Source organism: Simochromis diagramma, unplaced genomic scaffold (assembly GCF_900408965.1).
Source record: "Simochromis diagramma unplaced genomic scaffold, fSimDia1.1 OVJJ01000159.1, whole genome shotgun sequence".
NCBI classification, from domain to species: domain Eukaryota; kingdom Metazoa; phylum Chordata; class Actinopteri; order Cichliformes; family Cichlidae; genus Simochromis; species Simochromis diagramma.
This window is the reverse complement of record NW_024387197.1, coordinates 3569672-3597500: the sequence shown is the minus strand read 5'-3', so window position 1 is coordinate 3597500 and position 27829 is coordinate 3569672. Positions and strand designations below refer to the sequence as shown.

The 27829-nt window shown below is 38.8% G+C and overlaps 2 protein-coding genes across 5 annotated transcripts in view; one reads left to right on the top strand and one right to left on the bottom strand.

Annotated features, from left to right (window-relative positions):
• hk2 (hexokinase 2) overlaps positions 1-3937 on the bottom strand; it is a 47797-nt gene extending 43860 nt beyond the window's left edge. For 2 of the 3 annotated variants that reach the window (XM_040050062.1, XM_040050063.1), the window contains exon 1: positions 3638-3937. In XM_040050062.1, the coding sequence (XP_039905996.1) occupies positions 3638-3700 (63 nt within the window). In that variant the 5' untranslated portion in view covers positions 3701-3937. The remainder of the gene's footprint in view (positions 1-3637) is intronic. The other variant, XM_040050064.1, reaches the window with a different exon arrangement.
• Positions 3938-15351: 11414 nt separating this feature from the next.
• On the top strand, positions 15352-26157 carry figla (folliculogenesis specific bHLH transcription factor). Of its 2 annotated transcripts, none has more exons than XM_040050204.1 (6): positions 15352-15653; positions 18012-18158; positions 18279-18368; positions 20972-21156; positions 23334-23398; positions 25713-26157. In XM_040050204.1, the coding sequence occupies exons 1-6, from the start codon at positions 15468-15470 to the stop codon at positions 25775-25777; spliced, it is 738 nt and encodes a 245-aa protein (XP_039906138.1). In that variant the 5' UTR covers positions 15352-15467; the 3' UTR covers positions 25778-26157. The 2 variants fall into 2 exon arrangements, with proteins under 2 accessions (XP_039906138.1, XP_039906139.1); XM_040050205.1 differs by having other exon boundaries at positions 15356-15653; positions 20972-21124.
• The last annotated feature ends 1672 nt before the right edge of the window (positions 26158-27829 follow it).

Sequence of the window (27829 nt, the reverse complement as noted above, 5' to 3'; positions counted from 1 at the left end):
AAATTTCTCAATGAATATGGCATTTTCTCTTATTAATAAAGTATAATGCATGTACTGCATGCAACCCAGATCTCTCCAATACCTAATTTAAAAAAAAAAAAAAAAATAGATTTTCTTTTTTCAGTGCGAGGGTCTTTCTCAGTATTATCCATCTCCTCTCGGACTCTTCAGGCCCACAGGTATTAGTTTTGCTGGAGCGTGGAAACAGCTTTTGATAGAGTAAAATGGAGATATTTATTCTATACTTTGAAGGGATTTGACAAGGGGCGAAACATAACTTCTCAGGTATTATCCAAAGCTCCAGTCCCTATTCCAACCTGTTCAGTGTTGGTAGAGGCAGAGGTACCCTCTTTGACCGCTTATTTGCAATTGCTATTGAGAGTATTTCATTAGCCTTTCACTAACCTTAACTCTCTTTATTGACCTCAAGAGAGGCTCAATAGCAGGTGTAATTCAGAGCTTTCCCATGTCTGGGGTGTTGCCTCAGGAAGGGCACCTGGTGCAAAAATCTGCCAGATCAAATACGTGGAGCTGCCTGCTGTGGCGACCCCTTGTGAATGAGGGAGCTGTATGAACTGTTGACACTGACTGGATTAGGACCCAGGAGGAGCGCTATCATCTTGATAGATGCAAGAATCTTTATCTTATCAACCATTTTCTCTGTCAACTTTAATTTTCTCTCCAACTGCTACACCACAGGAAGACTACACTATTAGAATAATAAAATCGACGCTTCTTTAAACTCCTCAATACGCGCAAATTATCTTGAAAATTGTCTTTACTTCCTGTGAAAGTGAAAAAAGGCATATGTGTTAGGTTAACCAGTGATTCTAAACTGGCAGTAGGGATGAATGTGAGCGTGAATGGCTGTTTATGGCGCCCTGCAGCAGCAACTTGCTCATTGGGAGTCCTGCTATCCTACTACCTCCCCTTTGACAGCTGGGATGGGCTACAGCAGCATTTAACCTCTTGTAGACAGCGCTTCCTATCCTTCTCAAGAGGAGAGCTACACATCTCATACAAGTCACGAGCTATCAGGACTCATTATCTGCTCCTAGAACAGTTCTGAACCATGATCGTGACTGTCCCGTCCTCCACAGTATAACTGTATGTGTTCTTCACAGGCGCCTTGTATCGTTTTCTTTTGTGGAAAGTGACAGAACATTTACATGACTATGCTAAGCTTATGCTTCAGAAGAAAAAAACCCCAAAAAACACAAAAAAACAAAAAAACAAAAACACACACTGTACAGTATGTTACCAAAGCCTGAAATTACACACACACACACACACACACACACACACACACACACACACACACACACACACACACACACACCCCAGCTGGACACTATAGGGGGCTACTACAAAGCTTTATTGTAAGTTTCTTGCTATAATTTCTAAAAGCAGGTTTTTACTTTGTTATTAAGGGATTATTAAGTCTAAAGGGATGGGAATTTATACTTCATTCATTCATTTAAAATTTAATTTAGAAAGAGAAGAGGTCTGAATATTTAAATGTTCCCCTCAGCAGGAGTATGTGACAGACCGATTCACGTTTTGTAATTATAAGCTGAGTGTGAGTAAACAGCCTCACAGCAAGAGAAGCTGTTAAAGGTTTCGTAGATGAATGGTAGCGTCAATGAACAGGCAAAATCATCAATTCATACAATTCCCCGTTTAAATGACAGCAATGACTGGAGTGCAACAATAGGAGAAAAAAGCAAAACAACAGAACAAAAGGCCAAATGAGTTCCATTCAGCCATTAATCAAAAAGAATCAGCTCAAAAGGTCCAAGGGCAATACTGCTCTAATTTCGTTTTGGCTATTTTGACAAATTGCATAAGATTACCACCAGAAACACTGAATAAGAAGTCAAACCGTAGGTAATGAAATGAAAAAGCAATGAAAAGATTGTTCAAAATGGAATACAAAAGGAATTACACTGTCTGAAATGGCAGTAAATTCAAGTTTTATTACGCTATTATTTAATAGTAATTATCAGGCATGTGCATTTTCACCCATACAGTTTAACTTGCTTACATAAGCTGATCACTAAGCACCCATCTTTTGCATACAGTCTCGTAGGCAATATACAGATTATATCTATTAGTATGCAAGGGCTAGCCTAGAAAGAAGGCTCTATCATGTAAATGTTACAGTCCTGTGACTTGCAGGCTTTTAATTTGAAGCAGTCACAGGAAGTGTTTGTACTAGGGTTGCTAATCATCCCTGTGTTTTCATGAATGATGACGTGTGTTTTAACTGTGAGCCTCTGGGCATCGTGAAAAGGACAAGTTGTGCAGAAGACTGTAGCTATCTGCCTGATCTCAGTCAAGACAGATTTTCCCATCTCTACCGCGTTAACAGCATAACACAGTCCCTTCACCAAAGCATGTCACTAACTTATCAAACAGAACGTGTTCGAATTAAGGGGCTGGCCTTGAAGCCTGTGTCAATAATGATAAAAACAAAAATTCCTGCAATGAATTTTCTTTTACAAATTTAAATATTTTTGAAAATATTATGCATAATGACAATATAATAATAATACTGTAAACTTGTATTGTATGGTGTCATGTCATTAAGTAACCTGTCCCAAGGCTGAATAAATAGAAGGGTTGCATCAGGAAGGGTCGCAGCATAAAAACTGCACCAAATCAAACTTCTGCGCACATCCGCTGTGACAATCCCTTGGGAAAGCTGTAAATACCACGTCATTAAGTAACCTTCCTATTGTGGATGATTTTATTTTCCCATTAATCCATTTTCTTACACTTATCCAAATCAGGTTTGCAGGGGGCTGGAGCCAAGCCGAGGTACCTGAAGAGAACCCACACACACATGCAGAATCCAAGCAACAAGGCTCCAGTCAGATGGGGGACTCAGACCCAGGGTGTTCTTGCTGTGGTGCAACAGTGCTAATCGCTTTTCCACTGTGCCACCCTGGGTTTGTTTTATTGTTATTAAGTGTTTTCTTTTGTTTTGGGCACACTGCAAATTTCTTAAATAAAATCTGGAGCTTTCTGCAGCAATGATGGCTTTTTCCTGTTATAAATGAACCATCAAGAACATAAAATTCAAGTCGTAGCAGTTAAAACCCAGGTTTATTGATGATATGGGACGGTGCTATAAGTATGTCCCCACTGAGCTTAATGGGACACAAATGACAGGAACTACTAAAGTTTTTAACATTACTGTGCTTTTACTTCCCTGAACAAGTTTTCCACACTTTACCGTTTCTTCCAAGAAAAGGGCGTTAACGATTTCCCCATACAGAGAGTAAGAAAGGGACACACACACACACACACACACACACTGCATTGACTAAACCTGATATGACATTACCTTCTCTATAGAGTGCGTAATAAGCTTTACTGAATCCTGTTACCCAATGCATTGCTCCAACCTCCTCTAGTGTGAGCAATGAAGTGGGGTTAATTAAGTTAACGGCAGATTTTTTTGGCCAAAGAGGAAGAAGTAATAACACGCAAACAATACATGCTAACAGCCTAGCGACCTGTTTGGCCCCGGTTTCACGTCCTCCCTGAGACGTATCAAGTTCAAATGTCACGTCACCATACTGGAGATAGCCACCAAAACATAACTAGCGGAGTGTTGAACGCCAGTACTCACTTTATCTGCTTGGTCATCGTGGAGTTCCGTGCTGTAATTAGCCAGAGGGTTCGAGGTTGACATCTTTAGTCAGGGATGTGTGGCGAATTTACGTCCTTCCCGTCCTCCTACTCTACAGACTTACAGAGAAATTAAATACAAACACAGCTCCCTTAAATAATAAACACACAACAGTGCTAACTTGTCTTAAATTCGTAAGTTAAACTCGTCTTTAAAAACAGAGTTGTGCAAAAAAAAAAAAAAGTCTAGTGAAACTTCCAGCTTCCTGGACCTGGTAGTGTGGTGACGTCAGAGAGAAAGAAGGGCGCCGATTGGCTGCAGAAATATGTCGCGGTGATATCACTTTTCTCCAAAAAATTACAGAACAACAGTGCTGAGGTACTACAAAATTTGGTATCGAAGTGATACAAAGTGAATACAGGGCCAGTATTAAAGATACCAATATCAATACTGATACTGTTACTTTTAAGACAGCCGATATTGGGTAGGGCAGTGTGTTATGATGAATCATCATCAGTTTCCAAATTCATAACAGAATTTAATGACCGCTAAATCACTACGTTTTTTTACTTTCCACAATACTTAACACAACAAAGGACACCATTCAGCCTTTCATGTGTTTTGAAACTTGAATTTAAACGTTTTTTAAATGTGCTATAATATAGGCTATAGATATAATACATGTGACAGTCAACACAAAAAGGTTTTTTCAAAAAGGACATTTTTTATGGTGCATGTTTGAGGAGGAGGATTTTTTTCATTTGCATAAAATAATGCAATAAACACAATTCAGTGAGCTACACACTGAACTTAGAGCAGGGGTGTCCAACTCCAGGCCTCAAGGGCCAGTGTAATGCAGGTTTTAGGTGTGTCCTTGATCCAACACAACTTCTTTAAATGCCTAAATTACTTCTTCAACATGTCTTGAAGTTCTCCTGAGGCCTGGTAATGAACTAATCATTTGATTTAGGTGAGCTGACCCAGGGTGATATCTAAAACCTGCAGGACACCGGGCCTTGAGGCCTGGAGTTGGACACCCCTGACTTAGAGGATAGAGACAACATATCAATCCTAGTATTAATCTGTTACCAAAACCAGCGTTTTAATCGATGCTATCAATATTTGGATTGATCCGCCTATTTCTACAGTACAGAGATGTTTCAGATATGAACCAAACAATAGGAACGCAATTTCTCAGCCGTTTGTTGATACTTTACAGATTGTGATTTTTATACAAGGTACAATAGTGTATAAAATTCACTTCAGGCAGGTTCCAAATTTTATCCAATACCTCAATAATAAACAACTCAAACAAGGAAATAAACAAAAGGAAGGAAATATAAAAAAAGAAACAAACGAAACAAAACAAAAAAACACACATTTTCAAAGATGCTTGGAACAGCCTACCTGGCACTTATAATCCAAATTTCTCTCATTAAACGACTTGTAAACAGTATTGGTGTATGTATGCCCACACTTGATAGCATCGTAGGCCCCCTCTTCTGAGTGATCCTTGCATCACGTGAACATCTATTTATAGAATGATTTCGAAAGTTACGTTTGGTCACGGCGGTATGTGACCAGAGGGATTTGATTGAAGGGCATAGATCAAATGGAAAGACGTGTGGGCAGGTACTGTTATAAGCAGAAATAATATGTTGCTTTTCACATTCTTTTGTTCTGAAACTGCTCAGACAACAACTCAGTAAGTCTGGTTCCTATCTTTAAACAATGTTACCACTAGCAACAATAACAAAATATATAATAAGATCAAAACTTCCAAGAGTATATCTGAAGGGAAGAAGTTCCTGTGGTCTCCAGTAAAATGATGGAACAATATCTTACACAGAACTATCACCATGCAAATCTAACTCACATTAACCCAGTTCGAAACTTCATAACACATCTTTTTTTCACTTACTCAGTGCAGATCAGCACCAAAAACTATTTCACATATAAATCTTCTTCGCACATGACCACACATGCACAGACAGACACACACATCCACATATGTGCAATACCACTAAGTGTAATTTTTCTAACAAAACATAGTATGTAAATTTTATTTTACATAGTATGTTATTCTTTTTATCTTATTCTATTCCATTGTTTTCCTTAATTTTTAGTGCTTGTAACTTCGCACTGTCCACCCAACAAATTTCCCACGTGTGAGGCTGATAAATGCTTAAAAATTCAGACCTTCCTTACACAAGTGGCACTCATTCAATCCTACACAAAGAAAGCAACAAATGTAAGTGCAGTAAAAGCAGTAAGTAACCACCACATGCCCTATATAGTTTATAAAAAGCATTGTACACAGATGTTTCAGTACAACACAGGGCAACCTGATTATGCTGAAGTCGGGTTGTGCTCTTTATCCTGCATGCCTCATTATCATTCAATGAAGAAGAACATCTGGAAGTACTGTCCTTTGTTTTGCTCTTGTCTTCCTCCTCCTCTTCCTCCTCTGCACCTTAGATTGTTCGCAAACAACCATCCGTCTTCCATCACCACATTAGCAACACTTGTTGAGTTTTTGCCTACAAGTGAATTGTTGTGAAAATACATTTGAGAGTGTTTGAAGCAGTTTTGCATCAGGAGCATATATACTGTTTTAGTGTTTACTTACATAACTTGGTCAGCTTTCGGAGCTTTGTTGCTAAAGAACTAACTCTGGCCATGCGCTCAGTGTCCTAAGACAACTTTATGAATCTCATTATTCTGGGAAAAACTTTTCTCGATTTCATCTCATTAAAACAGATTTTGTATCATGAAACACTTTTGATGCACCGCAGATGGCAAAAGTAAACATTACCACAGCACAGATGTTATATCTTAGACCCAACAACTCAGAGTAGTTAATGAATCTCACAGTAGTTACATTTTATTGACCTCCATCTCCGTGATATGTGAGTTTTATTGTTGAATCGAGGATTTTGGTGTCAGATGTTTGCTGCCTTTATAATGCCGTGTAGTATATTTTATCACGAATTTGCTGTGGTGTGACTTTTTGTTTAAAATTCACCTTTCTGCAAATTAACTGGTGTACGAAGGAATTCAATTTTCTGTGTGTTGCCAAATACAAGATAGTTTTTCCACAGAAACAGTTGTACCGGTGAAACAAGATGTTCAAGTCGTTCGGCAAACAACTCTGTTGTTTATTTCAAAAAATGATATTCCTAGAAGTGATTGATGGTTTCCAAACATTTCCTGAAACAATGGGTGTGTGCGGAGACCAGCTCAGGTAAAATGAAAATCTGTAATGCGCCAGGCAGCTACTGTTGTGTAAGGAGGCGTGTTGCGTCATGCGTCAAGTTATGTGAATACTCAGTAACCTCTTAAAGGGGAGGTTACTGAGTATGCGTTGGCTCTCGCTGCTCATTACAGGAATGGGAGGGATACGTACGAGACAGCAATTATCTCTCTGCCTGAGAGACTAGTGTGAACGTCTGATGTGTTCCAAAATTTACATTTTTAGTTTAAACTATGAAATTAAATTGCAAAGCGTTACATTGAAAGTAGAAAATACATGATACGTTTTCATTATGCAAACTGTTTTACAAATGGTGAGGCTAATGTGGATGGGGAAATGTGGCACTGATTTGAGACTGCGTTAAGAGTGGTGACAATGATGTTTCTGATGTGTGAATTGCACTAAAGCGATTGGGGAAAAGTGTAATATAGTAAATTGTGCCTTTCTAAAAAATATGAGCACACAAAGCACTTTCTCCCACAAGTCTCATTCACCCATTAACACACACACACATTCATATAGTGATTTTATCTATACCCAAACACTTTTCAAATAACAGTCAACACACACAAATGTATGTGCCAGGAGCAACCCAGAGTTTATTATCTTGTCCAAGGTCACTTCAAGGGTCACTCTACCACCTGAACCACAGCCTCCACAGATAACTTTTACTTCAGAATAAGAAATATTTTTGTGATTGACTAAGACTGAATTTTTCCTGTTTTGTTGGTCTGAACACAAATGTCATCCACTTGAAATTTGTCACGTAGTGCTGTCTGGAGTTGGCATGGTAGAAACCTGAAGAGCCAAATGCCACATAAAGACATAACTCACAGCATGACCCCTGATCGATATCCCCACATGCCTCTACAAACAATTTGCAGATTGTTTTTTAAATTTTCTTCAAAATCCTAAACACATTCCCACAGACCAACATGATACACCTGTGATTCATAATAATAGTAATGAATGGAGGCTTAAGCGTAACAATTACAATGATATTTCCTAAACGGGACAACTGGCAATTGGTCACGCTCGTTGCTATTGCTTTAATTTAACCAATATAAGTCAATTATGAATTCACAGGCAAGAGGGATCAGAAAGTTGTTAAAAGCATTGAATGGAAATGGAGGCAGAGGAATAAGAGCCTGTAAGAAGAGCTGTAGGTGGAGGCAGAGGAGAACAGACATTTCAGATGGAGTGTGAGAAACCACAATTTTTTCTAAGTTTGCTGATTTTTTTTTTTATCCTTATTTTATGTTTTGTTGCACTGGAAAAATCCAAAAGGGGGAAATCTGCTTAATAAATCACAGTATATGTCAGATATGTCTGATGGACTGCTGTAGAGAGGACACAAAAATAGGACTCTTTGGTGAGTTTAGTCAATGAAAGGCATTTAGTCTGCGTACAAAAGTCTTAGAATAAACCAAGGCCAAAATGAAAAAAGAAAAAAAAAACATAAAATAAAATCCCATAAAAGAGAAGGAGATATGCCGGGGACAAACAGACAATCTGACAAATGGATGAAGCACTGCAGGCTTTCTTCCTTTCTCTTGTTTGTGCCTCTTTTCGCAACCCAAAGCAGGGAGAGGACTCTTTAAACAACTTGTGCTTTTTATTCAGTTATTTGAGACCTTCAGACATTCTGCCTTTTGCTTTTGTCTGTGTGATTAAATAAAAGTATATACTGCCACATTAGCCTGTTGTACAGTTGCGCAATAACAAAACAATTTCTGATGCAGCTGTGGCAAATGTCATATTTCATTTTCATGGCCTGAGGCAAAAGAGCTTTGACTTTTCATGGACATGTATTTGTTTCTTAGTTAGTTTATTGTTTGTATTTGACTTTCATGTATATCTAGAGGTCTATATTTCAGTTCAAGCTGACATTAGTATTCTGGGTTCGGTTTACTTTGTATAGTCGCCTATGTTATTTTCCAAACCTTTAGCCTCACATCTCTGTATGTCAGGTTTGTGCGTGTTAGTGTTTAGTTAGTTATTTCCTGTTTTATTTTGATAGCAGAGTTTGCCTGCTGCACAAAAACCCTCTCAGTGATTGCTTTGGTTGTGAGGTGATTGCCACAGTTACCTGTACCTAGTTTTTTATGTTTGTGTGAAAGTACTTGATTGTAGACAAACATGATCGATCCAAATATCGACAGTATCGATACAAACATTAGTACTGGTGTCAGATCGATACTAGCACAATAAGATTCATGCTTTGTCTCCATCCTCTAAGTTCAGTGTGTAGCTCACTGAATTGTATTACTGTATTATTTTTATGCAAGTGAAAAATGTACATAAAATATAAAAATTTACAAATATACATCAAACATGCACCATAAAAATGTCTGAACCTTAAAATGTGTTTTGAATTTGGAAATTGATGATGATTCATTTCGTGAATCATGGCACACTGCCCCACCCTACATAAGCTGCCTTTATAGGTTAAAAGTATCAGTATCAGGATTAGTAGATCAGTATGAGCAAACATGCTTGAAAAGCTGATTTTGTTTTAACAGTTTTCAGAGAACAGGGTGGAAGGTTGTGAGAAGTGTCTCTTGCCAACCTTGAGAAGGAAGTGTGGTGAAACTTGAACTGTTGCTGGAGCACTTACAGTGAGTGGCTTTAATTTTGAAATATCCTCAGTCACATCTAAAACAGTATAGCTGCTTAAATATTGTTGGAGCTCATTTTATCATTGATAACAAGATTTTTTTCTGTCATCCACCACATCCTGGTGTAATTCTCATGACTCTGACACTCTGTCCAATATCATGTCCTATCCGAGTACTGATCTGCAGCACATTTATAAAACTCAAGCTCTGATTGGTAAGTGCATTTGTTCACTTGGCAAAATAGCATGGCTATGTAGAACCCAGTGTTTATAGCTAATAATGATGTCATATAATAAATGAATACAAAGCAGAGGACATGTATTGATGCACATTGGTTTACACTCAGGAGCTGTGTGTAGTTGTTGTGTTTACTGGCATTTTAAAGCCTCCACAGTGTTTGTGTTTTTAAGTTCTATTTTAAGCATAATCAGTTTACATATAGTGAAATGTGCGATGTAGATAAAATTGCAGTTGCTTTCCAGCAGCCATGCACTTGACACAAGTAGAAGTCCAGTCCAGTATGGGAGTAGATGGGGTATCAAAAACTGACTCCCTGCAGTGCTGATATAATGCAAATCAGCTTTGCAAGAGTTCAATATTGAGTAAAAATGTTTACATCTGCTCTAATGTTAACATGATGGCAACTCCACTTAGTGTTTATAAATGCACACTGATAGAGCTGACTTTGGCTTATTATTATAATGATCTAAATGGTAATGTGTGAGTGCATTGTGTAATCATTTAATAATAATTTATTCTCAGTTTAATTTAAATTGAGAGCCCGAGCCATGGAGTCTAAACAGCATAACTTTCTGTGTTAATAATAACAAGAGGCAGAAGACATGAAACCATCCAAATCAAGAGTTTGGTTCCATTCATGCACACTGCAGCTTTCCACAGTGGTGCAAAAACAAAGTTACTGAGTGGCGTCTGCCCCAAACCTGTACAGACGCTCTGTTCACCCAGTCCAGTTTGTTGTTCTGGTAGGATCAAAGATAATGGGGTTTTATACTAATAACCTCTTATGTCTCCTCTCTTTATCCCTTGTTGTTGTGTTTGTTTCATTGGCTAATTATTCGACTGTTCTAACATTTGTTTTGTATGTTAGTGCAGCTACAGCACTCAGATGTTCCCTTTGGGGCTCAACTTCTCCTAATCATGTCTTAATCTTCACTTAATCAAATGTCTCTGTGTGGTTATGGACCTACTGTAACAATGTGAGCAATTCAACACTGAATGTCGTTATAATGAGTTTGAAGAGGATTTGTTTTCTTGGATAACAAAGACTGTTCTGGAAACGCACGCACGCACGCACGCACGCACGCACACACACACACACACACACACACAGTTAAATCCTTGCCTTAGGTTTACTTTGTATATTTAATAGTTGCTGCTGTGATTTATTGATCATCCTAAAAGTGCAATTTCTCAAAGGGTAGCTGTCAGTTTTTCTCTGACTGGCAAAACACTGAAAAACACAGGAAATATAACTGAAAAAACCACCATTCCTCCATTTTCATACAGCTTACTCAGATTCTTTCGGTGCAGACTTGCAGAGACCTTCCTTACCCCGAATGTTTGAAGTTTTTATTTTTAAGATTTGCATTTGATTTAATCTGTTTCTCAGCTCTCCTTCATACTGCAATTTGCCATCTACAGGATTACACCCAGGAAGTGCTAATTCACTCCAGGATCTTCTAGACCTGCTTTTATGGTCAGGTGAGGTGGAGTATTATAAAAATAATAATGACTTAAATTTGTATAAGGCCTTTCAAGAAACCCAAGAACACTTTACACATGAATAGCAACGGAAAAAAAAGGCTGTACGTTAAGGGTTTTGTTGAAGACAGGTTGATTCTCTTGATACAATTAGACATGGTTGTTTACTGTTAAACACTCTAACCATTAAGGAAACTATCCATCCATCCATCCATCTTCTTCCGATTATCCGGGGCTGGGACTTGGGGGGCAGCAGCCCAAGCAGAGAAGCCCAGTTCTCCCTCTCCCCAGCCACCTCCTCCAGCTTGTCCGGGGGAACATCAAGGAGTTCCCAGGCCAGCCGAGAGATGTAATCTCTCCAGCGTGTCCTGGGTCTGCCCTGGGGCCTCCTCCCAGTGGGACACTGGGTCCTTTCGATGTGAAGGAGCAGCGGCTCTACTCTGAGCCCCTCCCAAATAGCCGAACTTCTCACCCTATCTCTAAGGGAGAGGCCAGCCACCCTTCAGAGGAAGCTAATTTTCGCCGCTTATATCCACAATCTCGTTCTTTCCGTCACTACCCACAGCTCGTGACCATCGGTGAGGGTAGAGACGTAGATCAACCGGTAAATTGAGAGCTTGAGACAGAATATATACAATTATACTTATGAAAATAGAGTTAACAGTCTAAAATCTATGCCCTACGTTAAATTTTACAAAGCCATTTAGTGGACCAGATTGGAGCCTTTCCTAGGCCAATTATGGCCCCCAGGCCTTATATTTGACACCTTTGCTGTAAACTTATTAAATATAAACAAAGAGGGGTGCTCTTTTCATATGGGATGTTATGCCTTGGTTTTTAGTGGTCTAATTCACTTATGGTCAGATTAGACTGTCTGTGGCCCATGAAGTTAAAGGCGGTTACTTCCTTTGTTTTAGACCAGTGGTTCTTAACCTTGTTGGAGGTACCGAACCCCACCAGCTTCATATGCGCATTCACTGAACCCCTCTTTAGTGAAAAATAAAATGTGATTTTTTTACTGGTGCACAAAATGAGCCATGCATGTCATGGCGGAGGCTCTGCCGAACCCCTGAGACCGACTCACCGAACCCCTATGGTTCGATCGAACCCAGGTTAAGAACCACTGTTTTAGACTCTCTTAGCAGTACAAGTCATGTGCTCACTCCTGCTGAATCAGCAATCCCTGATGCAATTTTATTGGATATCTCACATCACTCTGCAAGAAAATAGGACTAGATACATTAAGTACAGTTTATACTCGCAATCTGCCTATTTTCTCTTCCGATGGGAGAATAAAGGACATAGATATGTGCTTCTCTGAGTGAATGAAGACCAAAAAAAGACTGCAGCAAATCAGGATTCATGCTTACACTTACCTGCTTTCACAGAGAAATTTGATGAAAAACATAGTTATGGATTGAACATGTGATGAATGACTTGTGGGGCGAGTGTCCCTTCCCCTGTTGAAATGGGCTGTTGGACTGGAGGACTCTGGTCTTTTCTTATAGTGAAAATAGCTTATTGTAATTATGCACTGTCGAGTGCAGCAGTTAAATACACTGAAGTATGGCAGGCCTCACAGCCTTTTGTTGAAAAGCTTAAACCAGCCCAGAGTCACAGGCCTTCCTATTTAACAAGCTAATTTCTGAGTGTTTCCAAGCCTAACATTAGTATAAAGACAAGCACATAATTGTTTGCCTTAAAAAGAAATCTAAAGCTTGAATATAATCAAGCTTTAGATTCCTCTAAAGGGACTTTTATCAAACCTGTTATTTACTCAGGCTGTATTTTCCTTAGAGTTTTCATATCTTAAAAAGGTTAACCGTTAATTGCAGTGCTTGGTTGTAATGACAAAGTTATCAACTGAAAGAAAAAATATGAATTCCCAGAAAGCTGATTGTGTTCACCCGAACGTTGCATTTTCAGTTATCTTAGAAAATAATAATGAATTCATTTTAAAAATAACCATTTTCATTCTACATTCTAGGGAATTGCGTACATTTACAATCTTTTCACATAATGGCATGGAGACCATGGCGGTTGATGAGAAGCCTACAGGAAGTTAACGTTTTTAAATTGTACAAATGTTGTATTCATTTAGAGATAAATAGCTTTCTATTATATTGTATATTATGTTATACTTGTCAAGGTCTGCGGAGACAGGCCGTGTGTGTGATGGACCCAGGTGCGTACACAAGTGAGTAGACGGGAGTGAACTTAACAGAAAGCGAGCCTTTATTATGGCTGAAGACAAAGTGTACAAACACAGCAGGGATAGCGTGACTAAACTAGACTATAACTAAACTGGGAAAACTAGTACTGTGACAAACTAAGAAGACTCAGAGACTATGGTGATAACTGCAAAGACCGACTGTGGGAACACAGACGACGCGACGCAGACTGCATGAAACACGACTAAATACACATGAGGGATGATCAGGGGAAGTGGCCACACATGGGAGCACAGCTGACACACATGAACCTAAAGACAGGACAGGAGAAGTGAAACTAAATACACTGACATTGAATACAGACTTTCAAAGTAAAACAGGAAACATGGAGATTAGACATGACATGAACTAAACATAACCACGCAGACATGACGCATGACAGGTAGACGCACGAACCAGGGAGACTGAGTACAGGGGAAGATGACAGAAATGACAACATGAACTTGGCAACATAAGACACACAGACATGAAGGGAAAGGGAGGCTTAACACAAGGTTAATATAATTACAAACGAGCTAGAATAACTTAATGAACCTAAACAAACAATAAACATCAAAATAAACTAAAACTCAAAACACTGGGTCGCACGACCCAGGACCATGACAATACTGTGTGATAGACATGTAACCTATCCAGTGTACATCACTGGCAGCTGGGATAGCCAGCACCATCCTGAATATCTCACAGGACTGTTTTCATGGTGTGAAACAGGGATCTCAGTATGATTTTCTGTCATTTATTAAAGATTTGCCAAAAAAAAGAGTTTAAACAGCTGAGAAGAATTATGTGGCTATACTTGTGAAAGTTCCTCTTTATGTGAAGAAAGTAGAAGCTTTGAGAAAAACTTAACTGGGATTTGACTGTTGGAGGTGAAAGAGCATCTGAAACTTCTGATTTACATGAACAATGGGAACCGGCAGAAAAATCCTCCCAGAAAAGCAGCTGTGGAGGTGGAGGAGTTAAAGCAGGCAGGAGACATCTGACATTAAGCTGAGGGTTTGCTTGAGGCAGTGTACAGTTGTCTGACTTGCCCTAAAGACAATAAAGATGCCGAGGTGTGAACATGAAAGCAATTTGTAAAATCTGAAAAGATATGTTTTGATGTGACACATTGTCAGAATGGAGCTTTAATTGAATATGTTTTTATTTTAAACGTCTCCCTGGTGTGAGAAAAGCAGGCCTCTATTAATTCTCCAGACTACTGTTTAAAAAGCCATTGTGTGGATTTCAGCAGTGAGATGTTTTTATATTTGAGGGAGGTTTCCAGATTATGCTAACGAGATAACAACAGATCGCTTGTTGACATATTAACAAGCAACCTGTTGTGTGAATAATGCCGTCAGTACTGGGTCATGGTAGAGATCAGACACCAAAATAAAGCTATGGAAGTGTGAAGGAGGCACTTATTTCTCAGACAGGGATGTTCTTTCTGGCTTAAAATGACTTGATCATCATGGATATGTTTGGCAAATATCTTTTTTTTCTGTGTGATGTTTTGCTTATGTTGGAAAAAGGACTGAAGTCAACTGGATTTATGAAAAACTACATATGAAGAAATTACCAAGTTTGCAAGTATCTTTATGACTCTGTGTTATTGTACCTAAAGTATATTCAACCAGCCTATGAATATCTTGATAGCACTATTATGTTAAATTCATTGTAATATCTGCTGCCCACTTGGTCACTCTTAAATAATAAACTTTTAATGTCAGTGAGACTTTCCCCTGGTAAATAAAGGATATATAAAATTCCATTTACCCCAAACTGATAGCGGCTTCTATGTGACAGGAATGTTCTTTCCTGCTCAAAATTTCCTTTTTTTTCAGTGTGGAAAATACCGGAAGTCCTTTTTGGCACAACACCTGACTCTAATTAAAACCCTCCTGACGCAGGTGTGATCCTCCGCCACGCCAGAGGCCTCTCGCTGTTCTCTTTTACATGGCGCCACGATAAAGAATTAAATCGACCAGGTGGTAGCTTATTTTTATCAAACGGTACTCGTTAAAATGAAGGTACCGGAGGAGGAATCCATGAGTGACATTTTGAAGCGGCTGACGGGCGAGTCCGCGCTCCCTGTCTACTGCAACATCGAGAAGTTCAAACGAGGACGGGACAATTTATACTTCGTAGCCGAGGACTTCAGCGAAACTGTGAAAAAACGAGAGTTGGTCAACGCCAAGGAACGAATGAGAGTGAGTGTTTTTAAAAAGTAACTCGTAACCACAAATGAAGGACTGGTAGCAAACCATTAGAGGGTCCTGGAGCCATTTTTCATCCACTGTGTTTTTTAATTTCAAGCCATTTTCACTGTGTTGAATAGAATATAGCCAAATTTGCCAAACATTATTTTTTTTTAAAACATTTTTAGAATTGCGGTCTGAGTTCATTAAATTAGCTTAAAATAAGCTACAAATATGCATCCACCTTTGGTCCTAGAGCCAAAAAACGCCCCATTGAAAACCATTATAAACGCTATTTTTCATTTCATTTTTCATAACTAAATGTAGTGCCGTCCTCCAAGTGAGGGGGACACTTTGGAGTCCGGGCCTTAAAATTCTTTTTTTAGTTGTCTACCAGGTGGCGCCCTTTTTCATATTTCAGCATTGAAGGAACTCAAGCCAAAAACTCAGATTTTGAGCATGTCTTTCTGCTTTAAAGAGTGGTGTTGTGTCACTATCAATGACCTTTATATTTAAAAATAAAATAAAATAAAATAAAGGTCTTTATGCCTTAAAAAAATAAATAAATAAATTTTTAAAAAAAGAGAGAAACACTTTTTTTTTCAAAAGTATTTTGATGGCCAGACAGCCACACTCCAATACAAACAAATTAAATATAAAAGCAAGAACTAAACGCAAATTAGATTTTATTTTCCCCTTAAAAATCATTTTTTTAAATACAGCTGCGGTTGAATGACCTATGACCTGGAAGTAGTCATTGATGGACAGCTAAGACACCGCATTTCTAAATAGACTCGCATTGAGCAGAAAACGGAGATGCTCTCATCTCACACTGTTAATGGATCATGTAGCGACACCAATTATCTGCAAATTGTGAGCGAAGAGGAGATCGATGGGAACAGCCATTGGAGGATTTCGACAAACTGGCGGACAATGACTAGGCTCCGGACTCAAGTTGTTTACCTACTTTTCGCTCTGTTTACATCCCCAAGTCCTCTAGTTTTATAGTCAACGACAGCAGCACATAAATGTTTATGTTCATCCTTGTAAAATGTTTTTCTGGTTCAAAGTGATCTTGTATTGTTATTTAGACTTTTTTTTTTATTATTATTTTATTTTAGAACAAAACAAGGTAATAAGCATTTAGTGTTAGCAAAACATGATAAACCTGATATGGCACTATATGACATTTAGTGTGCTTCTGCCAAAAAATAATGTATCAAAATGAATGTCAGTTGTAATCTTTGGACCATCCAAAGGCCTAATTATAATAACAAATCAAATATTACTTCAAAAGTATTTCATGAAAAATATTTAAGTTTTTTTTTTTTTTGGCTAAAAAAAAAAAACGTGCGCTCATGTAACAAAACTGGGATTTAAAGGGTTAAAACTCCCGAAATATAATTAAAACTTTATATGAATATTTCAGGGAGAAGTAGTTTTAAAAGACTAATTTAAAGTGGAAAAAATATTAATATATAATATTATAGCACTTTTTATGGTGTGGTTGATTTTTGGCTCTAGGACCAAATAAGGATGTTTTTAAGGACCTTCCAAGGGTTAACAGCTCACTCAAGGAGGGAAGCTGTTAGCAACCTCACAGCTAACGATGCTAGCTGGAAAAATAGATACGTTATTGTTCATTTTGGGAATAATTTGCTAATATTTTCTCAAAATAGACTGACGACTTTATTGTCCAAGCAGAATTGCAAGTTTAATGTAAACATTTCGACTCTCAATAAAGCAATTTTTTTTCCTCAATCTGTGCCACTCCGCCCTACAAGGAGTCCTCGGCTAATGTTTCACACAGAGCTGCATCCCTGAAGCTGCACTACACCAGTAAGGCACATTGTTTGGCGCTGAAGTTCACTCGAAGGCCTGTATCTTGGGTTTTTTAGCAGCTGTGTATTAAGTGCTAAGCATGACCGCTTTATGAATGCATCCTGGCATTAAATGGTCTGAAATGGACTAGATTTTCTTGGAAATGCAGTTCTCCTTCGTTGTTATATTAGAGATGTTGTTTTTGGATGTCTGAACAATACTATTAGAATTAATGATGATGATGATGATGATGATGATGATGATGATAATAATAGCGCTGATATTTGCATAAGTAGTCCTGCTGGGGTGCTGAAAGTTTCCTTTGTGTTTAATTAAAAACTACCTTTTGTATTTCAAAATTGACAAGTCTGTATACAACTCAGTGCTGCTTACGATCAAAGAAGTATGAATACTCGTTTAGTTTAAACCGGGATTTGCTCCCACAGGGCTTAAATTTCTACAAGAGTATCAAATTGTGACAATCGTTCCTGCTTCAAATCCTACAGTTTTCAGTGTTTGCTAAAGCAATTCAGCCTCTCTTCGTTGCAGATCAGGAACTTGAATACGATGTTCTCTCGCTTGAAAAGGATGGTGCCACTGATGCGCCCAGACCGAAAGCCCAGCAAAGTGGACACACTCAAAGCTGCCACAGAATACATTCGACTGCTGCTTGCAGTTTTGCAGGAAACTGAAAGTGTAAGTACTGCGCTCGGCAGGACTCTCTGAAATGACAAGTGTATTGTTTTCCAAGAGCAACACTGCCACTTATTGTGAAATGTTGATCTGTTTTGTTTTCTTTGTTTTTGTTTATTTTAGGATGATGGCAGTGGGACTGATTTCTTAAAGAATGCAATCGCCTACAGTCAGACTGAAGGCCTTGGTAGTGACTTTTGGCAAGTGGATGATGTAAGTGGTGTCTGTTTCTTCAGTAAAGTGACTTGTATCAACCTACTAATGGTGCTAATCCACATTCAGAATGTGCATACATCATTAAATGGAGCGTCACATACATACTAGTGCTTTGGCCTAAGTTCCTGCAGTTTAGTTTTGCATTTGCATGTCTGTTGGGTTGATTTCAGGTTAGTGCGTTAGCCATTAACGCCTATCCCCATTCTTTGCATTTAGAAACTCTTTGCTGTAAGTAAGCCTAACAGCTTCCAGATAATTTATTCTGGCAATATGGCAAAAAGGTCATCACTGCTTCAAGCACTGTCTATATGATCTGGTGAGAGAGCAAGGACGGCAAGCAGTGCTCTGCCCTTGAAGAAAAGACATCTGCCCAAGATAAAGAATATTCTTCTCCAGAAGATGAGGGGCCAATCTCCAAAGAGGCTGACTGCATCACCACTGAGTACTCACCACTGCCTGAATCCTCTTCTTTTGGGGGGGGGCATGGAGGTGGAGGCCGAGCAGCTGATGGAAAAGAACATAGGAGCATTTTCTGAGACCGAGGAGTCGCAACTGAGTGGATCCCTCATGACGGGAAAACCGTGTGGGTCCCACTACTGAAGAGAGACTGCTCTACAATCCAGTACCCACTGGTATCAAACCAGATGTCACCCTGTATGCAGTTCCCTGCATTAGCAGCCTGAGATCTACTTTTGACTTTTTTATAACAAAGGAGATCTTTTAGCTGCTGTGCACCCTTACAAACCTGCACGGGAGGCAAAGGTGTGAGGACTGGAGGATTATAGATGAAGTGGAGATGTGAGCCTAAACCAGATAAAAGCAATACATAGCATGTTGGAGGAAAACACTGGAAGTTCTCTGGAAGTAAAAAGGAAAGGGGTTCAGACTCCAACTGACGGAGGAGCTCCGAGGACAACGTCTTCACTTCGGTCACCTTGGCACTGAGGAACTCCTCAGATGAAAACTGGCACAGGGGAAACAACCCAGAGCTTCCTCCCCAGCTCCTCCAGTTGCAACAGAGGAAGATTTTGTCGGTCTTTGGCTTCACCAAAACTACCACAGCGATATCCCACATGCCAAAGCAACGGAGGAATGCGCTTCTTTTGACAGCGAAACACAAGGAACCAGCAGTCAGTGATGGGGAATAAAGGATGCGGGAAAGCAAGAAGCAATCCTGGACTACAATAGGCACAAATACAGCTTAGATAACTTGGAGGATGTTGGCACTTCAAGTTGTTGAAGGAAAACTAGCTGCTGGCTCTTTTCTCCAATCTCCTGGATGTCTTGGGATACGATGTCTTTGTCCTGCCGGAAACAACTTCACTGAAGTGGGGGAGTCCTCTACAACCTACAAATGAAGAGTGATCCTGGGAGAGCTGGGGCACATGCTGGTGGCCTCAACAGCTGCAAGACACCCTTGTCCCTGATTCTCAGCCACTTCTGCCATTGATCCAAGATACAGTAGTCTGAACCAGGTGTGACCCACACCCCACCAAAAAAATGAAAAGGTGCAAAAGGCGCACCTCCAGGATTGGAACAGCAGCCCCTTGCACCAAGTGTACAGGGTGGGCCATTTATATGGATACACTGTAATAAAATGGGAATGGTTGGTGATGTTAAAGTCCTGTTTGTGGCACAGTATTTGTGAGGGGGGGGGCGCAAACTCCTCAAGATGGGTGGTGGCCATCTAGAAGTTGGCTGTTGAAACCAAGCACACATTGTTTTTCTTGTGACATTACCAATAAGTTTGTGTCACATGGCCCTCTTCCTATGGGGGGGGGGGGGGGAGAGAGAGAAGTTGTATCCAAGATGGCCGACTTCTAAATGGCCACCAATTTTATAGCCTTTTGTAAACTTAAACAAGGGGTGCCCATTTTTGGCCACGAGCAAGCTGAGAGGGAGTTTTTATGTTTTTGCTTTGAGGTTGTCTTCCAGCTAGTGCAGTGGACAAACTGGTGTTTAAAGGGTTAAAAATGTAAAAAGTAATAACTATCTTATATTTATGAAAAGAACTGAAGTTAGTTAAAAGCTTTATGCAGAAAGAATGGTTTAAAAAAAAAAAAAAAAAAACCCAAAAAAACATGAAAATAATAAAAATTACAGACCTTATCTGTTGGCTGGAAGGTTAGTGATTTTGAACAAACCCGGAGGGTTAATACATAATTAATTTTTTTTTTTCATAAAGCCGCAAGCAGCAATAAACCATTCAGTCCTGAGCATAACATAAAACTACATCAGCTCACTGTCAAAAGTGTATAGATATTTATTAAAAAATATTAGCATATTAAATGAAATTATATCTGTTAGTGGAGACTTTTCCAGTGTGTTAGGGTGAGCTATTGACATGTTTTTATGTGAAGCACTTTGTAACAGCGTTTTTGTCTTAAAAAGTGCTATATAAATAAATTTTACTTACTTACTTACTATTGTATCCAACATGAAGTGCAGCTTTTCCAGGAAAGTGCTAAATGAACAGTCGCACTTTTTACCATCTCATTTGATTGTTGTTCTGGTTTAGTTGGTCTTGCTTTACTATAGTTGACCAGTCACGGTTCCCAGAAATGAATGTTTTATCTAACTGTGCTCTTTCTCCCTGCCAGTTGCTGAGCATGTCAGAGGAACAAATTGATGATGGATTCACTTTACCCCCTGAACCGGTGACAGACGATGGAGAGATGACCAGACTGATGTTGCAGCACTGTGTGATGCCAACATACCAGTTCATCATCCAAGTAGCTCCTGATCAGCCTGCGGTAACTCATCAATGTACTTCATGTTTTCAGGGGTCAGTGTTCAGCCTGTCAGTCAAAAAGAGAGGGAACCTCAGTCTGGATTACTCATCTGATTTGAGGCTTACTACTTATGTTTTTTTTTGTTTGTTTTTTAAGTGCAACAGTGCACACATCTGCAGGTCTATAGCTAAGATTAGAATTTTCAGTTGAGTCCCCCGAGGCAAAACAAAGAACTCTGCTCATGCTGAAATGCAGCAGTGTGCTTGTTGACATGGTGACTCTGGTCACTTTTGACCCCATAGCCTGTACTCCGTCCTCCCTTGGGACACACAGTAGTGGAGTTAAAATAAAGACTAGTAGATAAGTGAAATGAAATAGTGTGTGTTTTAAATGTGACCTAATTAAAAAAAAAATAAATAAAAATAAAAAATCTAAAAATGGCACATCTCTAAAATTGGCCAAATAAAACCTCAACACATTAAACTGGCATAATTTAACAACTAAGCCAAAATGCACAAGTGGTGTGTGGAAAAACAAAGTACACCCTTCCTGCTTCCAATCGGAATAAAAGGCAAATAGCAGCTGGCACTGTTAATCGAATACACCTGATTAATTGATCTTCAGGCCCTCTATAAGGCAGGAGTTTCTGGTCAAATTACCTCAACTGTTTTGGCATTCTCAACGCAAAAATGAATATAGTACTAAACATCTGAGGTGTATTGCTACAATCTAAAGGGTGTGCTTCGTGAATGCAGTCCACTAAGGCTACATTCACACTGCAGGCGAAAGCGCATCTAATCTGACTTTTTAGACCCTATGTGACTCTCATCAGATCATGGTATGACAGAGTGAACAGCACAAATCCAACCTGGGTCACTGTCGTATGTGGTACTGAATCCGATACATATCTGATGTTTTAGAAAGAGACTGCTGTTTGAACAGGTCATGTCGCATTAAATCCGTCTTTTATGTCACTGACACAAGACAGACGCCAATTATCAGCGCCGGAGAAGACATCGTGAACGCTTCCTGGACATCCAGTGACACTGTTGGGAAGACAACGTTGGAGAAATGTGAACATTTTATTTGTACTGCATAATCTGCAGATTCTGATTAAAATCTGCAACTGTCCTTTGAAGCACCGCTCCTCTCAAACAGCAATAAGGATCATTATCAGGCCACATGTGAATAACAAAGTTTATAACTTAAAACAAAACTGCGAAACGTAAAGTCTGAAACAAGTCTTCATATTAAGGCCATCAGTCAAACAATATTGTTTGCTCTGGGTTAAAACAGAGCGCGTTGTGTGTGACGTCGTCTTTTGCGCACGCGGCTGCTTTTAGTGTTCACACTAGAGCGCGTTTTCTGTCACATTTTATTTGTAGTGTGAACAAGCAGACAAAATCGGATTTGATAAAAATAAAAAAAAAAATCGGAATTGAGCATTAAGACCTGCAGTGTGAACGTAGCCTAAGTGTGCTCACAACAGTCTTGTAGCTGTGGTGTTGCTGAGTCTATTAACTTTGAGGTACAGAGCTGTTCTGTTGAGAACTGGCTTATATGCAGGTAACACTGGCAGTTATTATATGATCAGATCAGTCCTAGTGGGTGTATGGATTTTGTATTTGTGGACATGGTCCAGTGCATTCTTGTCTGTTGTAGGAAATCAGAGGTTTATTGTAATTTTTTTTTCATTAATCAAGTTGCATACAGAATTTACCCTGATATCAGTGTCACTCAGTGACAGCTGGAGTAACCTTTCAGAAGGAAGATGGGCAATGTTTATGCAGTTCTTGGAAGACAAACCCTGCAAACAATAGGCAATCACATGTTTAATTCCACAAATGATCTGGCAGAAACATTCTTCAATTACAGCTGACAATCAGAAGACAATCAAATGCTGTGCGCTGAGTAGTGCCAACATCTGAAAGGTTCAAGCAGTCCTGACAAGTGCCTGAGCATCTGATTGGATAATTTAGGTGAAGAGGTTTAAATAACGCCAGAGCGAGGGTTTTATCCCCGCACTTGTGTCATTATGCTGTACACAGAACTATTGTGACAAGCAGACTTCAGTTTTCAGTGTTTGTGCATCGAATTATGAACATATAATCCTCCTGGACTGTAAGAGTGAAAAATTGACTTTTATCCAGCAGAGGAAATGCTTAACATTGTAAGGACTTGAACATTAACTTTCTTTTTCTTTTTTTTTTTTTTTTTGGTCTTCCAACAGACGTTTCAACCTTGCTAAGCAGTGTTTACAGCAGCTGATGTGGCCTGATATTGGACACCTGCCAGGTTTGCATTTTGAACACTAATATTAAATCAGTTTACAGAAATGCAAGTGATGAAATGTTGGTGGGATCAGAATTTAATGATCAAGAATGTAATTGACTGCAGATCAAATCAAGTTAGTAAAGGCCCTGAATGATGATTAAATATCATTATTCTTGCTTTACTATTCTAAAAATATATGTGAAGTACAAAATTACTCAGAATGTGTACAAATGTTGCCCCCATGTGGTCTGAATGAGCATCTCAGAATGATTAAGGGTGTGAGTACTACTTTTATATTCTAATTGGGCCTGATTTCATAGAATCTTTGTGTGTAATTGTATGTAATGATGTAATTGCCCTTAATTTCTTTTTTTTTTTCTTCTCTCAAAACACTGGATGTGCATCACATAAAGTAGTCTATAGTTGAGTCTTTTTAAAAGTGTTGTTGCACTGCCCTCTGGTGGAGCATCCACTGTCTAATCTGTAGTTTCTGTTTCACCTCTATGACCAGGGTACTAAAAATACCAGATTAGCTGCCGTTTGCATTGCCGATTTTTAGATTCCTGAATGTGAATTAAGGCTTCCTACAGAAACTTTTATTTAAATGGCTCATAGTTTTAAGCGGACATTCTAGCTAACGCAACAGCTTCCTTTGAACACTCGTGCTTCTACAAGTGGTGTGACGCAGCGCCACACAGGAGTTATTCTCACATCACTGCTGTGAATAGAACTCCAAAAAGGATGTATTAGAACTGTTTAAGAATAGATGGATAATGTTGAATTAATCACTTTAGTCTACTAGAGAACTTTATTTCGTTGTTAAAACATGAAGATGTAAAGCATGTAGTATGTGCTTGTAGTGTCTTATCCTTCATATAACATAAATGATAAACAACGCTGATTAAACACATACATTTAAAGGGAATTTTAAGATTAAATTAACTAAAACGGTTGAGTTAAGTGTTTGGGCTTCGTACTCTTGGCTCTTTGTGTCCAAAGTTGACTATAACTCGAGTGACCTCGACCTGAAGGTCAGAGGTCAACTTGAGAACAAGGTGTAGAGGCTGATGTACACCACTGGCTGCTGCCAGGATTTTTAAACATACTCCTCCATTTTCAGGGGATTAAAAAGTAATTGGACTCCTGAAGTTCATAGGAAGGATAATGACATAATTATTTCAATGGTCAAGAGAACCAAATTCTCAAAATCATGAACGCACTCGAACAGGTAGACAGATCATTGTCAAGCTACAGTCAAGAGACATGTTTGTGAATGTAAAGTCTCTATGTTCACAAACGATCCTGCACAGCAAAATCTCCAGTGTTAAATTAACACTGGAGAGTGTCTATATGGGTCCACACCTCTGAGTGTTAAATACAACACTGAGTGTTAACACTTTTGACCGTGTTATATGTTTAAAAGTAACCTAGTCAGTTTTGAAGATTAACAATGGCTAACACTGAGCAGTGCTGATTTTCTAACACTGGAATATTTCTAACATTTTGAGTTATTTTCCAGTGTTAGAAAATCAGCACTGCTCAGTGTTAGTCATTGTTAATCTTCAAAACTGACTAGGTTACTTTTAAAAATATAACACGGTCAAAAGTGTTAATTTAACACTCAACAGGGTTGTATTTAACACTCAGAGGTGTGGACCCATATAGACACTCTCCAGTGTTAATTTAACACTGGAGATTTTGCTGTGTGGTTTCACTCAAGAACAGGAAGCACAGGTTTGACTTTGCTAGGATACAACTGAAAGAGCCTGATTGTTGTACACATGAAACGAAAGTTAACTTGTAACAATTTGAGAGAAACGTGTCAGCATACAGTCTATAAAACGTGTAGGTAATGTTTTTACATAGCTCATGTGTGGATGCCAGTGAAGCAGTCACTGATGACGTGAATGCTGATAGAAGCAGGGTGAAATGTGAAGCGTACAGACAGTTTAACTTTTTTTTTTTTTTTTTTTTTTTTTTTTTTTTTTTTTTTTCTTCTTCTCCTTTCTCTTCGGGGTACTCGAAGGGCTGGTTATGTTAAAAACTGGGGGCTGTGTGAGCTTAATGTGGTGAGGCTTGGTATTCACTCTGCTCCTAAATATGTTGAGAAAAAAAAAAAAGTGGGTGAATTGCTCGTTTACAGCGTTGAAAACAAAAACGTGCACAGAGCCGTGCATGAAATGAAGCCCCAAAGAATTTGTGTTGAATTGGTTATTATTGAATTACTCAAATTGTTGCAGCCTGAATAGGCAAACATGTTTCTAGTGATTGATAAATGGTATGAATACTTTAAGGAAACAAAGTTGTTGATGAGTGTTGTGATTTTTCTTTTTAGGGTCCTGTTGCTTTGAAGAAAAGGATTGTTTTGAAGAAAGCAGACTTTCATTTGTGGTGTTTTAACCTTTTGGTGTGTTTTTTTTTTTTTTTTTTTTGTTTTTTGTTTTTTGTTTTTTTTGTGAAGTAAATGTTTTGATTCTCATTTTACAGATTGTATCCTTGGCAGCCTTAAAATGTAAAAGGAACTTTGTTTTTGTAATTTCACTTATGAAATGAATTGTTTTCTGTGTAGGCCTATTAGAAGCCTGTTATATACAACACTTGTTGTAAGAGTCATGTAAATGTTAAACTCGTGTTAGTGTTCAAGACGGTTTTCTTTGGGGGGAAAGACTTGTGCTAATTAACAGAATGAATTTGTCACACTGCTGTCACTTGTTAATGTTATTAAATACAAGTGGAAATGTGAAAATGCATGGAAAAATTAAAGACTGTAGTTCTTTGTTTCCTTTTGTTTTGATTCAGCTTTTTTTTTTTTTTTTTTTTTTTTTTTTTTTTAAAAAAAACAACACAAACTTTTTGTTCAGATATTTATATTTTATAAACCCAGCAGTAAATGTTAAAGCTTCATACACTTCAGTTCACTTATAAGGACAATTAAGGTTCAAAAGACCTGATGAATTCTGACCAGGTCCCTCCAGTTCAAGAGTAAATAGACTTTAGAGGTTTGAAAGCCTGTGTGGAAAGGCAACATGTAACACCCCCCCCAATGTTTGCTGCAAAAGATCTTTAGAAATATTTAGAGAAACTGATACTGTTCTGCTTTTCAGGTCTACATGAAGAACATCACTTGAACCCTCATCTGCAAAGCAACATCAGCAGTTTTGTCGGCACAACCTAGCAACTAATTGGAACCTAATGATTACCAATTGACTATTTTTGTGTAGCTCAGTGTACAGAAAGTTGGTGTGTCTAGTTTGTATTAGATTTTATGTCATTTGATGTAATCGTTGTAGCTGGGAGTTCTTCAGCAGCCATATCATCACACTTTCCTTGGGCAGGTTTGAGTAGGTGGATACATTTTGGGTAAGTCATTAATGTACAAACTGAACAACAGAGAGCCCAAAGTTGAACCTAGAGGTACTCCAACGTTTGATTAATCTATTTCCCCCCGTGTGATGTGGATCCTTGAGAAGAGTAAAGAAAAGTCCACACAAATAAGAAGTTAATACAGTCTGTACACCTTAAAACAATCAGATCCATGAGCTCAAGCTACAGTCATCTAGGGTGTTGATACAACTCGTAACCAGTCTGAACCTCAGCAGTTTGTTTCCTGCTGCTGACTCAAGGCAGCAGCAGGAAACAAGCAGAAGTACCAGCCTCTGCCACCCACCACCTATTATTTACATCTGCTTCAACCTACAGTAGCCATGTGTTGCCTCCAGCTGCTCATAACACCCACCTGCTCCCTCATGCAGTTTACGGAGCTGGGAAGGAAACCACACACACCTCCCCATTCAGCACTGTTCGATCCCCATCCAACAGTCTCTTACAAAGACCATTAAAACATATAACATCCCTCTGCTGGCCTAATCTCCACCCCCACAGAGCTGCAGGCACGTCACCTACGGCCTCATTTAACCGCAGTCCAGTTGCTACACCACATGAATGTTCTAAGGACCATCGACGGCCTCAACCTACAGCTTCCTCCTCCACTTGCAGATTAAAGCAGATCGCAGGAGCTAAAGCTTCCACCTACTGCCTCATCCAGGCAATTTCACCAGCACCATGAACCCAAATAGCTGAAAAGTGATGTCATGTTTAAAACAACTGCCAACCCCACACCTACAGCCTCATCCCGCACCTTTAATTTCAGCTGCAGATACCAACAGAAACCTTGAAGCCAAATCTCCTTCAAACAAAATGGTCATGAGTAGAAATGTTCAACTAAATCCTACATAGTTCTAAAGTACTCTTGATGTGATTATAAATACACAGTGATGTGTAAATTTTAAGGACATTAGGCTGAATGATGAAAAAAATCACATTTCTGAAAGTAAAATATCCTAAAAGAGCTTGAGCTGTTTTAATCTTTATATGATCCTTAAAATCCTGACTCTTTTTACCCTAAGGATGAAAAATGACACCCTCCCAAAAACTGCTGTAAAAGTATTACTA

What these genes read in the sequence shown, in the direction of transcription:
- figla (XM_040050204.1), top strand. Translation starts at nt 15,468, where the DNA reads ATGAAGGTACCGGAGGAGGAATCCATGAGTGACATTTTGAAGCGGCTG. An exon ending in ACTTTTGGCAAGTGGATGAT is followed by an intron (nt 18,369 to 20,971) that starts GTAAGTGGTGTC and finishes TCTCCCTGCCAG; the next exon opens with TTGCTGAGCATGTCAGAGGA. An exon ending in TGTACTTCATGTTTTCAGGG is followed by an intron (nt 21,157 to 23,333) that starts GTCAGTGTTCAG and finishes GTCTTCCAACAG; the next exon opens with ACGTTTCAACCTTGCTAAGC.